Source organism: Aedes aegypti, chromosome 2 (assembly GCF_002204515.2).
Source record: "Aedes aegypti strain LVP_AGWG chromosome 2, AaegL5.0 Primary Assembly, whole genome shotgun sequence".
NCBI classification, from domain to species: Eukaryota; Metazoa; Arthropoda; class Insecta; order Diptera; family Culicidae; genus Aedes; species Aedes aegypti.
In genome coordinates, this window is record NC_035108.1 from 312477815 (window position 1) to 312493290 (window position 15476).

General features: G+C 39.5%; 1 protein-coding gene across 8 annotated transcripts in view; it reads right to left on the reverse strand.

The window, feature by feature from the left end:
- Positions 1-2739: 2739 nt before the first annotated feature.
- Positions 2740-15476, reverse strand: part of LOC5568981 (carbohydrate-responsive element-binding protein) — a 184121-nt gene continuing 171384 nt past the window's right edge. For all 8 annotated transcript variants that reach the window (XM_021845703.1, XM_021845701.1, XM_021845702.1 and 5 more), the window contains 3 exons: positions 3735-3858; positions 3537-3666; positions 2740-3470 (listed from right to left, as the gene is read on the reverse strand). In XM_021845703.1, the coding sequence (XP_021701395.1) occupies positions 3271-3470; positions 3537-3666; positions 3735-3858 (454 nt within the window). In that variant the 3' untranslated portion in view covers positions 2740-3270. The remainder of the gene's footprint in view (positions 3471-3536; positions 3667-3734; positions 3859-15476) is intronic.

A 15476-nucleotide genomic window follows, 5' to 3' on the forward strand; every position in this document is an offset into this window, starting at 1 on the left:
CTGATAGAATTCAAATAGAATACCTACACGGATGAACTTCTTGATGAACAACTGAAAAAAAACGGAAATTTGTTGAGGAATTTCATAAAAGAATCACTAGAGATTTGCCGACGAAGATCACAGCGGCATAAAGGGACTAGCGATTGGAAGCTCGGTACGTGGAACTGTAAATCTCTCAACTTCATCGGATGCACACGCATACTCGCCGACGTGCTGAAGGACCGTGGATTCGGCATCGTAGCATTGCAGGAAGTGTGTTGGAAGGGATCAATGGTGCGAACGTTTAGAGGTAACAATACCATCTACCAGAGCTGCGGCAACACGCACGAGCTGGGAACAGCTTTTATAGTGATGGGTGATATGCAGAGGCGCGTGATCGGGTGGTGGCTGGCTTACCACTAATTGATTTCGCCGCCTCTAAGAATACGGCCATTCGTAGCACCTACTTCCAGCACAGCCTTCTATACAGGTACACCTGGAGATTACCACAACAGACATAATTACAGATCGACCACGTTCTGATTGATGGACGGCACTTCTCCGTCATTATCGACGGCTGGACCTATCGTGGTATCGTAGGTTTTGGAGGAGAAGGATGCAGCGCGGGCTGCAATGCTGCAGCAAGGAACGCGACAAAACGTGGAGCGATATAAAAGGAAACGGAAGCAGCAAACCCGTCTATTCCGGGACAAAAAGCGCCGCCTGGAAGAAGCGGAATGTGAAGAAATGGAGCAGCTGCATCGTTCACAAGGAACGCAAAAGTTCTACGAGAAGCTTATCGCATCCCAAAAGGCTTTGTGCCGCGAGCCGAAATGTGTAGGGATAAGGACGGCAGCATCGTGACGGACGGACGTGAGGTGATTGAAAGGTGGAAGCAGAACTACTATGAACACCTGAATGGCACGGAGAACTCAGGCGCAGAGGGTCACGACAGCGGAGGAAGTGACTACGTCAGCACGGCGGATGGAGGAAACCAACCTGTCCTCACATTGAGGGAAGTTAAGGATGCCATCAACCAGCTCAAGAACAACAAGGATGCTGGTAAGGATGGTATTGGAGCTGAACTAATCAAAATGGGCCCGGAGAGGTTGGCTGCCTCCCTGCACCGGCTGGTTGTCAGAATCTGGGAAACGGAACAGCTGCCGGAGAAGTGGAATCAAGGGATTATATGCCCCATCTACAAGAAGGGGACAAACTGGAATGTGAAAACTATCGTGCGTTCACTATTCTGAATGCCACCTACAAAGTGCTATCCCAGATTCTCTTCGTGTTTTAAATCATCTGCATACATACGTCGTCTATCACCAATAGAAAATGAGTTTGTAGGAAGTTATCAAGCTGGTTTCATCAACGGCCGCTCGACGACGGACCAAATCTTCACTGTACGAAAAATCCTCCAGAAATGCCGTGAATACCAAGTCCCAACGCACCACATGTTCTTCGATTTTAAAGCGGCTTATGATAGCATTGACCGCGAAGAGCTATGGAAAATCATGGACGAGTACAGCTTTCCCGGGAAGCTTGCAAGACTAATAAGAGCAACGACGGACGGTGTGCAGAATAGCGTGAAGATTTCTGGTGAGCATTCCAGTTCGTTCGCGGAGGCGTCATCATAATCAGCGGCCCTACTACAGCCTCCACAAGAAGCTGCGGTCAAAAAAGATTCACACCCGCACCAAATGTACCATGTACAAAACGCTTATAAGGCCGGTAGTCCTCTACGGGCATGAAACGTCGACGATGCTAGAGGAGGACTTGCAAGCACTTGGAGTCTTCGAACGTCGGGTGTTTAAAACGATCTTTGGTGGTGTGCAGGAAAACGGTGTGTGGCGGCGAAGGATGAACCACGAGCTCGCCCAACTCTACGGCGAACCCAATAGCCAGAAGGTGGCCAAAGCTGGAAGGATACGATGGGCAGGGCATGTTGCAAGAATGCCGGACAGTAACCCTGCAAAGATGGTGTTCGCGTCGGATCCGGTTGGTACAAGAAGGCGTGAAGCGCAGCGAGCTAGGTGGGCGGATCAAGTGCGCATCGATTTGGCGAGCGTGGGGCAGAACCGAGGATGGAGAGATGCGGCCACGAACCGAGTATTGTGTCGTAAAATTGTTGATTCAGTGTTACCGTTTAGATGTTAACTAAATAAATTAATTAATTGATGTATGCAGATGATTTAAAATTCTTCCGTGTGGTGACGCCCCTTGTTGATTGTTGCGCACTTCAAATGGATGTAGACGCACTGTTGAAGTGGTGCAGGGAAAATGGAATGGAAGAGAATATTGAGAAGTGCAGCTCTATTACATTCTCCCGGTTGTAATCAACAACTACTTTTGGCGTGAACCTAAACACGCTGCCCTTTCCGCTAAGCTCATCACAATACTAATATTAACTTCAAGTGTTGCAACAATTCATTAGATCCACTGTACAGATGGATTTAGTTGAAATAACTCGAGCAAAACACTATTGAAGCGAAGATTATCAAGATTTCTCAAACAGCATGGTTTTTCGGATGTAAATTACGTCAATACATCAATTCAAAATCTTCACAAAAATATATTTATTCTGTTGTGTTATCGATTTATTTAGTTAACCACTAGTTTAATATTTTTAATATGAATCGTAATCTTTGAACAAAAAAAAAACGTAACAGTGGTAAAATCTATATCTGCAACACACTATGTGACTCTTCAACCCATCCGAATGGGCATATTACTAAATTCGCTTCTATTACGGACTCTCGTTTCTTTCAAATATGCACTCATATATCTGCCAAGCTGTAACAAATGACTGCTGCTCAGTCCCCATTTTGAGCTTAAATAAACTTAATAGTACGACTAAGATTTAGAATTTTATTCTCTACGACTCAAAGCTAGGATATGTACGATGCGAAATTAAGGTGTCATAATGGTAAGCATCAGACAAACAAATATTCGACGGATTGAAACTGTTACTCATCGAAAGCAAATGCTATCACTAGGTAATTGATCAAATCATAGGCATTCACGCCGGTTCAACATTGTTGCTATAAGTAAAACGCTTAGTCGCATTTGCAGCGGATAGTGGAAATCAATGGTCACATGTAATCTCAGGTAACAATGAAATGGGTGGCGTTGTCCCTCAATTTGAGGTTCGTTTACGTTTATTTTCATAAAGGGACAAATTTCTTTCTAAGGCACTGATTGATTGTTTAAACACAGTAATCTCATTCTTAAAAGTTGCTATCAATGCAGTGCTCCGCCATATTTTGTCATCATATCTATATATATATTTTTTTAAAAGCCACCGGACGGTGGATTGGGACTGTTCGCGTTACTTCCACTGTGACTACTGCTTCCTGCAGTAGGTGCACCGCTGGAACCGGGCAATGGTTGTGCGGAGGCCATAGCTTTCAGCACTTCCTCCTGAAGAGATGTAGGTGGATCTGATAGAATGTCTGTCGTTGTTGACAGCTGACGTAATTTGTTAGACACGGCTGTGAAGCAAAAAGAATTGAATTCATTATTAATAGGCACATCAACTGGAACGTTACAAGACATACCCGGTCTGAGCTCCACAAGCGAGCAGTGCTGATCTACCCACAGTTGGCAAGATCGACACATTTCATCCAAGCTAGCAACAGACACGGTTTGGTTGAAGGTATTCATTAACGGCTCGAATATAAGGCCAAACTGAAACGAAAAGATAGATAACCATGCTTGGATAATGTTGTGTGCGGTAATAGTGGAGTTAAACTTACGATCCAGAACTTCCAGTTTTCCATCGTACGTTGTCTAACGTACTGTTGATATAGCTCATTGACGCGACCAGTTCTTTGCCGGGACACTGGAGCGCCACTTGCCGGCAGTGATGTTTGCAGATTGCTGAAATGTATTGAGAATGAATTTTGAATAACAAATGAGTGAAAGACACATATGATTCTGGTTGAAATCCTCTAGTGATCTTCTGGATGTCTCGTTTGTCCATAGTCTTGTAACGTTCGTGGTTATTGATGTTTTTGTATACTTTTTCTAAAAGATGGGATGGGATAATTTCAGATATTAACGATAATCCTTCATACAGAAGTGATGTTTCTGTGAATCGCCTTGGAATTCTTCTGGAAATCCTTCTATAATCCCAAAACAATTCTCAGAAAATTTTTCAGAAGGATATTTTTAAGAATCTCAATGGAATTTCTGAAAAATACCAGAACGATTTACGGTTGAATCTCACGAAAACTTCCGGTGGAATTCTTGAATGATATCCGGAAGAATGACAGTCGTATTTTTGGATGAATCTTAGCAGGTTTTACAGCACAATCCCATCAAAATTTATTGAAAAATTTAGAATAGAAAGATATCCGAAAAAAAACACCAACAGGATTTTTGTTAGAGTCCCAGGAGTATTTCAAAGATATTGGCGTAAAAATCTCAGTGAAATTTCTTGAAGAATTTCAGAAAGATTTCCGAAAGCATCTCAAGTCATTTTTGGAAGAATACCAGAGGCATTCTCATAAGAATACCAGAAGTATTTCCGGATAAAAATCTAGAGTTATTTTCGGAGGAATTCTCGAAGAATTTCTAGTAGAGTCGTACATTTTTTGATAAAATCCTCTTTAAATTTCCAAATGGATTGCATCAGGATTTATGGTAAAATCTTCCATAGTATTTCGAAAACAATTTTCAAGAATTTCAAAGAATTTAATTTCCTGGATTTCAAAAGTAATCCTTAAGGAGATACACGCAAAATCACATACAGAGTTCTGCAAAAAATCCAAAAAGATGTCCAGAATAATCGCAATGGGATATCCGAAAGAATCTCAGAAGTAATACCGGAATGGTGACGTTTTTTTTGGATGAATCCCAAAGCGATATCTGGAAGAAAATTCAGAAATAATCTCAAGATTTTCAGCAGAACAATCCCAGAGAGGATTTGAAGGATTCATGAATGATTTAAGGAAGAATCCCGGGAGACGCTCCCAAAGAATTCTAGAGTACTTTCTGGAACATTTTTTTTCATATGATTTATATATAAAAATACTTTGATTCAAATATATTTCTTGTGTAGCATTAAGTTTAACTACAGACATAGCTCGTAACATCAATAATAAATTAAATTTATAAATCTTTTAAACACATCCAAATTAAATAACAGTTCAAAGAGTAAAATACCATTCTCATGAGTTTTTGAGAGTCATATGGTCGGTGTTTAGACAGACCAGACTAGATGAATTTTGGAGCTCTAAGGATACGTAAAGAACTCCATCAATTTTAAATCTTCCATGTTATTTTGATACAAATGTATCATCAAATAGATAAGTTCCATTATTACAGTAAATATCTATAAGATTTTGATGTTTCACATGTTTGGGGTACATTTTTCTTACTCGATTGAAAAAAACACTTGGTTCAGTCTGTCTGAACACCGACCATATCTATGTTTGCTATTTGATATTTAAATACTTGAATTGTGCTGTATCAATATTTACAGGTAATTATAATAAATAAGTATGTATAGAACAATAACAATTTTAATTTATCCCCATAATTGAACGACAATATTAATTAGAATGAGCCTCCCCCACATCGTCCCTCTCAGGAGAATTTTGATTCCCAATATTTTTTTTGCGGTGGTTCAGAATTGAAAATATCAAAAGTCTATTGTAATCACATCCTTTTTGTTCAATTGCATGTGGTGTTATTCGATATTTAAAATAAGATTCGTTAAGCCGAACAAGTTGATCCTTCCACAAGAACCAACAACAAGCATTGCTTATGTTAAGAGATTTTATCGTAATGCACAACCAGCCTAAACGTTCTTCCCCTTTTGTATATGTACTAATTATAATTTCAAATTATTTTAATTAAATTAGTTGTGTTGTCTACTATTGTACACGGCAATATGTTTTAAAATAAGTGGAGCTGCTTTTAAAACAAACTTTAACATCGATCAACCAAACCATAGAATATCCAATAGCGAAAAAATAATAATAATAACCGATCATTGCAAATCGAGCCGAACTGGCGCTCTTTCCGTGCGCACGCGCTCTGTCCGTGCGCACGCGCTTTCTCCAGAGCTGTCAAACAGACTTTTGTGCCTTCCTTCTTTCGCTCTCCTTCAACTCAACAACTCAGCACGATCCACCTCGCGGTGGATTGGTGAGCTGTCTGGTTGTTGCAGATGAACACTTATCGTGTAGCGTGACATCATCATTGACAGTAAGCGTGCAACTCACCAGACAAACGATAGGTGTAATTAACAACTGGACTAGTGCGTTTCCCGATGAGAGTGCACGCGTTGGTTTTCAACGTCACAGCAACGAAGTGTAGCGTGGAACAATGTGTTGCGTAGCATGCATCGCGATGAGCGCGAAGAAAAAAATAGGTCCCAGATCGTGCGTCGCACGAAACAGCTTTTTCATTTAATTTGCATAGCAAAAATTTAACAACAAATATTTTGCTAGATGAAAATTCCGTTGCAAGCTATCAATGAGAGATAATTGAAAATAAATAAATTTAATTTTATTAAGAAAATTATCGAATTGTACTTTAAGAGTAGTACATATTGTGGGTGGCTAGGATGAACGAGCTCCCACCTGTGCAGTGCACATGTTGCACATGTGGACGCGACGCCTTTGTGAGACATATCACTTGACGATATCATCAAAGAATCATCAATTTGAATTAACCAAAACGCATGTTATCTACAAAATTTAAACAGATTCAAGCAAACAGTGAGTGAACAGTGAGACAAAAATAATCAAATTCCAACGAAATGTGCGATGACGGTCTGGTTTCAACGAGAAATACTAAGATGTGAAACATTTAACAAAATTGATTAGTTCTCAAAATGAGCATCTTTATGAAACTAACATACTGCCATGAATCGCAAGTCAGTTCCATCTATAAAAAGTAGGCATTGAGAAAATGGACCGTTAAGTTTACAAAATCGTTTTCCATACGAATATTCAAAAATTTCCAGAAAATTCAAACATGTTCGAATCCTTCTGAGACTTTCACATATTGGTTTTCACTCCGATACCTCCCCTAGGAAAATTTAAAGACGACCAAAATAGGGTTCATTTTTCATACACGATTACTTTTCATTATGGAACAATCCGACATGATCTTTTTTCCTAATTTTACCGAGACAACACCCGTTAGTGCAGCTGAAAGATTATAGCGAGATATTTTGAAAATTGATATCAACTCAATGAGCCTATGCATGCTATAAAATGTTTGACTTTTACTGTGCGCTCTGTTTTCAAGTTGCCCGTGAGAGAGAGCGAGACAGCACCAACACACGGCGCACAGTAAAAGTCATGAGAACAAAAGAATTTATGGCACGTACAGAGGCTCATAGGCAAATTTAATAGGCCTCCAATCGCGAAACGCAACATACTGTTAGCCATCTATACTTTGGTAGCGCAACTAGTCAGATGATGAGAGATTTGATTTTTCACGCATCCATCACATGCCGCTGTGGGGAAAAATGTTTTATTTTCCTGATATAAGACGTTTCACAGTGAAACAGTTAGGCGGAGAAGGTAGGAATATCCATACTCTATGTTCTACATACGTTTGTTTTTTATATCATTCCACTACTTTCATAAAAAATGAGATCCGGCTGGTAGGAGCACTAGTTTGAGGTTGGAAAACCAGAATATGTGAGGTTAGTTTCATTGAAACTTTCACCTGAGCGATTTTTGCACTTGAATAAAACACGTTTCGAAACATTGTCCGCTGCCTCTAAAAATACCATTGGGAAGAGAAATGAATTCTCTACCATTGTATGTCATTCAATTTTATACACTACTTCACTTAGACGATGAAAAAAAAATATTTTGTTCCGAATGTTTTGAAACCATGAATGAGTTTGACATTGCCATCATCATGACGACAGCAGCACACCCCACCGGACGAATTGTCGTATTGGGAGCGTATGCGCCACCATCATAGAGGTCGCAAGGGAAGAAGGAAAGAAATGTCATTGAGAATGTTTGTTTACATCCAAAATTCAATTTTTCGACCCAAAAATTAGCTCATAATCATTTGATTATTAAACAATTTTCCATTGGCATAACAATTTGGAACCATTATTCTTGCGATACGCGTGATTTCACAACAAATTTGACCACTAACAAAGAATCCGGAAGTTTATAACCTATGTTGCCAAACACCAATTTTCCAATTTTATCCCACTAATCGTACATGAGCACTGACCGGATCTGTACATTTTCGTTTGAAAACAAGTTTATTATGTTTTTTAATGCTCTCTGATCGTCTACAAAATAACTATTCCGAGAAAAAGTGTAAATTGTGTGCATCTTCCTATGCTGCACACGGTGCGTTTTCAACCAAACCTCTTTTTTGAAGGTTCTTCTACTAGCCACCAGATGTCGGAGTGATCGTTTAGCTTTGAAAATATTTGCCTATAGGCAAATATAATGCGCCACCGTCATAGAGGTCGCTGGGGAAGAATGAAAGAAATGTCACTGAAAATGTTTGTTTACGTCCAAAGGTCAATTCTTCAACTCAAAAATTAGTTCATAATCAATCGATTATTGAACTATTTCCCATTGGCATACTCATTTTGTACCATTATTCTTGCCATACGTGTGATTTCACAACAAATTTAACCACTAACAAAGAATCCGGAAGTTTATAACCTATGTTGCCAAACACCAATTTTCCAATTTTATCCCACTAATAGTACATGAGCACTGACCGGATCTGTACATTTTCAGAGGAAAAAAAGTTTATTCTGTTTCTCAATGATCTCTGATCGTCTACAAAATAACTATTCCGAGAAAAAGTGTAAATTGTGTGGTCCTTCCTATGCTGCACACGGTAAGTTCTCAACCCAACCTCTTTTTTGCCAGTTCTCCTACTAGCCACCAGATGTCGGAGTGATCGTTTAGCTTTGAAAATATTTGCCTATTTTGACAACAATGCAGATGGGACTGACTGCGATTCACGGCAGTAGGCTATACGCTCCCAATCGCGAAACGCAACATACTGTTAGCCATCTATACTTTGGTAGCGCAACTAGTCAGATGATGAGAGATTTGATTTTTCACGCATCCATCACATGCCGCTGTGGGGAAAAATGTTTTATTTTCCTGATTAAAGACGGTTAACAGTGAAATAGTTAGGCGGAAAAGGTAGGAATATCCATTCTCTATGTTCTACATACGTTTGTTTTTTGTATTATTGCACTACTTTCTTAAAAATTGAGATCCGGCTGGTAGGACTAGTTTGAGGTTGGAAAACCAGGATATGTGAGGTTAGTTTCATTGGAACTTTCGCCTGAGCGATTTTTGCGCTTGAATAAAACACGTTTCGGGACATTCCCCGCTGCCCCTAAAAATATCATTGGGTAGATAAATGAATTCTCTACCATTGGATCTCATTCAATTTCGTGCATAACTTCACTTGAGCGGTGAAAATAAATATTTTGTTCCGAATGTTTTGAAACCATGTATGGGTTTGACATTGCTCTCGTCAACCATCATCATGACGACAGCAGCACACCCCACCGGACGAATTGTCGTCTTGGGAGCCCATTCCCACACGCAAAAAAATGTGCGGTAAAAACTACCATTTTAGGGGGTTAACTTAAGCGCTCGCACCGGCAATTTTCATCAGACCATGCAGAAATACGCTTGATTTTGTTGTCGAAATCAGATTGTTGTAAATTATTTCTGTCAAATGTACCAGTAATGTGGTGGGATGTACCGTAAACATAGTAAATTGAAATTCCATGGTAGTTTCAAGAATTTCGTGGGCTTCGTGGCCGTGCGGTTAGTGTTACCAAGCATTTAGCCGCATCGAGTCAAGGGGTGTGGGTTCGATTCCCACTTCAGCCCGGAAAATTTTTCATCAGGAAAGTTTTTCGACTGTGCCACTGGGCGTTGCATGCTAGTCCGTTGTCTAGTGTGGTGCTTCCTTCAAAGGGCAAATCGTCCACTGGAAGCATTAACGTGTCGGTGTCTTTAAAAAAAAAAAAAAGAATGGGCGTAGTCAGCTAAAATAGTAATTTTTACCACAGATTTTTTCCCGTGCACGCGTAAACAACGATTTTCTATCGAAACATGTGTCGTCATTCCTATCGTCAAGCATGTGGCTCATAGGATAGTTAGTAGAAAAAAGCAGGCCTTGCTTTCTTTTGCACTCGTTCGAGTTTGCGATAGGAATGACGTCCCTACCAAATGTCATTTTCGGAATACAATACCTTGCTTCTTTTTATCGTGGGTTGGAATAATCTTGTGAGTTTACCGAAGCAAGATGAGTCAGTGCCATTTTTGAGGGCAATATACATTTTTTATGACATAAATATTTTTTGCAGGTGAGCAGCATGGTTTTCATCAAAAGCCGTTAATTTATTACGATATTTTTTATGTTTTATGCTTGTAACAATGAATCACAAGAGGCCGAAACACAAAAGGCCAAAACATACAAAAGGAAAAATCACAAAAGGCCAAAACCACATAAAGCCGAATTTTTAACATCAATTTGATTGAAAACCATAAAATTTCAGCACATTTTTCTACAATATTTCCGACATTTTTACAGTAGGTTAAGGCAGGACAAGATGCCCGATTAATATTGCTAACTGAATAGGAGTTTACTCAGCTGAAATACGCTTAGTGTTTTTAGGTGTGTCAATTAAGACCCCTGTAATTTTCTATGACGGTTATATCACGGGGCAGAAAAACGTTCGGATTACCGCGGGAGTACCTCAAGGTTCAATCCTGGGCTCTATGTCATGAAATGCGATGTACGATGACGTACTGAGGCTGCCCCATCCAACGGGTGTTAAGATTGTTATTTTCGCCGACGATATCAACCTAATGGTCTATGGCGAATCGATGGAGGAAGTAGAGTTGACAGCAGCGCACTCTATTTCCATAGTTAAGGAACGGATGAAGTCTAGGAAACTAGGACTGACCCGTCACAAGACTGAAATGGTGGTGGTCAACAATTGCAAGTCCGAGCAACGGGCGCTTATCTCGGTAGGTGATTGCACCATAGAGTCCAAGCGATCCCTTAGGCATCTTGGGGTAATGACCGATGACAAGCTCAAGTTCGCTAGCCACGTTGAATATGCCTGTAAAAGGGCATCTACGGCTAAAGCGGCGCTATCGAGGGTGATGTCTAATAGCTCTGATGTCTAATTGCCAGCAAACGCAAGCTCCTGGAAAGCGTGGCGCTATCCATACTAAGGTATGGAGGACCTGGTCAAAAGCGCTTAGAACGAGTAGGGGGGACGTCATTTGGCATAAAGCCGTTTGGCATAAAATAATTTGGCATAACGGTCGTTTGGCATAATAGTCATTTGACATAATAGTCATTTGGCGTAATCATTGAAAACTGAATTGCAATGTTTTTGGCATTACCATTGCTAACATTCTCATATGTGATTTTCCCTTTTTTTGGTCACAGGCTGTTCTTTCTCATTAAGTTGTTGAACTAGTGGTTTGCATTGTGACTACTAACATTTTCATTGACAATTTTGCCTTCTTTGCATCGTTGGCATTATAACTACTAACATTTTCATCGACGATTTTCCCTTCTTTTGATCACCAGATCTTCTTTTAAGTAGCACTATTTAAATTTCTAATTTCTTTTCTTTTATGCCAAACGTCCATTATGCCAAATGACCATTATGCGAAATGACCATTATGCCAAACGACTTTATGCCAAATGGCTTTATGCCAAATTACTTTAAGCCAAACGGGGTAGCCCCATAAATACCGTAAGGTGGTTCCGGGGAGATGAGGGTCTGTTGCCAAAGGTAATGTCGGTGCACTCTGTACACCACTTGAGCAATTCAGCGAAAATTGCTGATGTGCAGTGCATGGGCTGGTTTTAGTGGGTTGTCGTTGGTGCTGCATCCCCACACTCCCTAAGTTATGTTCTCAGGCATTGGCAGATTTCCCCCTAGGCGTAGAAGGGCAGTGCATATGTGTTGGTAACAATAAAAAACACTCATGCATGTACAGATTTCGGAATATTCTTATAATGTATGGGAGTATTGTAATCGCATCTATATATCATTTGGAGGAGCCTAATTTTTTTGAAGTACAGATTTTTCTTCAATGCATGGTGAATGGTATTTTGACGTATATCAAAAACCTTCCAATTAATCCCCCTTCAAAATAAGACGGAATGTTAATCCTGTTGTAAAATATATTAACAAACTGAGCAGATTTTTGATGCACTTGTCAGCTATGTTAACAAGTTTAACTCGTTTAGTTATGTTATATTGTAATGTTTGAGGAAGTGATTGATTACTATAGGAATCTCTCTAAATTTTGGTTGAATAAGTATGCAAAATTTGCGCTTTTAATCATGTTTCATTGAGAATACCGCAAAATAATATTGTCGGCGTGGTAAAAAGTTAGAATCGGTATCTCGCCGAAGTTTGATTTTTCTCAGAATCTATGTGAGATGCCTAACTTCGGAAGCGGTGCAATCGATTTGCATCTGGATGCGCTCTAATGCGCCCTACTTCCGAAGTAGGGTATCTTGCATGGATATCGAGAAAAATCAATTTTCGTCGAACTGCATTTTCTAACGATTGACCGAACTTACAATACTGGAAACCAGCTGTATCGAAGGGGATTATAATACATTGAACAACATGAGAGTAGTTGTAAGCGTTGTAAGCTATCGAGTGGAAAACATTTGAAGTTGACGAGTTCCAACTTTTGATTTCGATACAGTTTTCTCGATTTTAAAGACTTTGTCGCGAGTTTTCTTGTGATGTTGTGATAACCCGATCTAAATGCAAACTTTCTGTGTTGTTAAAAGGTGCTTGAACTTTTCAATTCAACAGAATGTTACCATGACCCCACAGTTATGGATCAAATAGTGTGGAGTCCAGTCTGTAAAATTCAATAAAACGACATGGAAAACATAAAATTGTAATTTAAAAGCACGAATAGAATCGTTTCAGATTGGAACTTCGGTTAGTAAACTATTTTGAGTGAAATATTTACATAGGATTGCATAAAATCTAAAAATAGTATCGGTTTCTGAAAACCATATTATGGATCAATTATCATACTATGGATCAAATTGTGACATATTACGGATCAGTGCGCAAAATCAAGAGATTTTCAACTCAATGCAGCTGTGTTGCATGATTTGACGAAAGTTAACAATGTGTCACATATTAGGTACTGCAAAAAATAGCAGTGTTAGAGCTGGAAACAAGGGTAAAATGCCTTTTTTATTGTGATACTGCATTGTAGTAACTGAGACATGAACTGTTTTCGCTCAACACCAAGTTCTCCACCCATTTTTGTTTGCTAAAAAAGGAAATTAACAAACCTTTATGTTTTATTAGTTTTATTCTTAGTGCTTTTGTCTGAAAATGTCGAATCCAATGTTTAAAATTGCAGAAATCTACATTCTTTGGAAGTGATCCATAACCGTGGTAAACAATCATTTCCTGGTCCATATTATGGATCACTAGTTAGAAGTGCTAATATTCGGCATTTAGAATCAATAATCAAGAAAAATGTTTTCCAAAGATGAATTCATACTAAATCGAAGCGAACGAGCATGTTTTATGCTATAACATTTGAATTTAACTATCTGTGGGAGCTTATGAATGCTGACGGCACTTCTTAAAGAAAACGACCATATAATGATAGCTGTGTGGTACCAACTAAACATTTGTCAAAAACACCGTTATTTAGCGGTTGAATGTTGTGTTTAACATTACAAATGGTAGAAGACAAATAGTAAAACATGGGAAAAATATGTTTTACGTCAACGTTTATGTTTTGAACGAGTTATCCGATGTTGAATGCCAAAGTGATCCGTCACTGTGGGTGATCCGTAACTGTGTGGGCATGGTATATAAAGTAGATTGACTGTACATTGTCTATTGTGGCTGAAGATTGCGTTCGTGTAGTGATGTGAGAGAGTGTTTGTTTGGGTAATTGAGTTTTCCATTCGAGTATTGTGAAAAACCAATACAATTTGGGCTGTATTGTGAGGTTAAAATAATATAAAGACAGTGCAAACTATTCCGAAATCTGAACACGCCAAAAAATGTTATAATTGGCTTGTTTAGGGGTATCCAGTTTCATACATAAGGTACCGCGGGCAAGTGGGTAAATGGGGTAAGTGAAAATAATTGGTATATTTAACTGAATATGTGAATTAAACTCATGCGTAAAACTTTGAGGCCATTGAGAACATTACGATAGGTAAGAGATTTCTGAAATTATTCAGCCATTATTGCGACAGATTGTTAACCTGCCAACTATCACTCCGTAACAAGTTGGTGGCGTGCAATCTTATTTTAATATTTTCAGTGGAAAAAAGTTGCGGAAAATAATTTTCTGCACCACTTCTAAGTTGTTCCCTCTGACAGTTTTAAATTACAATAAAAAAAGTTTTAGAATTAATTCGACATAGACCTAAAAATAACTAAATTGAAACACCGTCAATTTTCTAATTATGTGGGGCAAGTGAAAAGTTTCTCATTAGAGATTGAATTTGTGTTTTCTCTTTATGTTGATTGAAAAGTTCCAATATAAGAGAACGCACGGAAATCTCGTGGAATGTATGTAAAGCTAGTTCAAAACATAAAAAATGTGGTATAGGTGTATCCAAATAAAAAAGTTTCTAAATACTTTATTGAAGGATTCCGTTTGATTTCTCCCGGCTATTCGGGTCCGATTTTCTTAACAAATAACGAGCGGTGTAAATTCTACAGAGCAGAAATGCAATTGCTGTCCCATGATGAAAGAACTAACATTGGAAATGTTGTAGTTATAATGTTGTCGAATCATGTCAACAACGTCCCGGTCCTGCGTGTGAGCATGAGGATGGGGTCTTCCGAACTCCTACAACAGGCAAGTACGCTGACCTTTCGAGCATTTCGTCCGCTGTATCGTTTGTTGTTTCCACCATAACGTCATCAATCCATTCACGTTCAACATCTCTGAAATCGACACCGGGGCGCACATTTTCCGCTAGTCTTAAGGAAGCCCCTATTCCTTTCACCGCAGTCGAGCCCTTCCAGCCAGCGACCAGCAGCCGTCCCGGTCCTGCGTGTGATTTGGAAGATGGGGTCTTCCGAGCTCCTATGAAAGGCAAGTACACTGATCTTCCGAGCATTTCGTCCGCTGTATCGTTCGTCGATTCCAGAAACCTCGTTCCGAAGGATGCACTCACCGACTCACGATTGTATGACCTATGGACGACTGCATTGGGCGATCCCCAATTGGCGATAGCGGGCCCCTCACGGAATTCTGCTTGTTTTTCTGCGATTCCAAAACTTCAATTAACTGCGAAGCCGTCGATCCCATTCAATGTTTCTGGAGGATCTACACAGCATAAACGTCCGGAACGATGCCCTGAAAACCCAAGTGATATGCCATTCGATCTGCGAATTTACTATCAGAACGTGCGTGGCTTACGAACGAAAATTGATGATGTGTTCCTGTCTACGGCGGAATTAGACTACGATGTCTACGTTT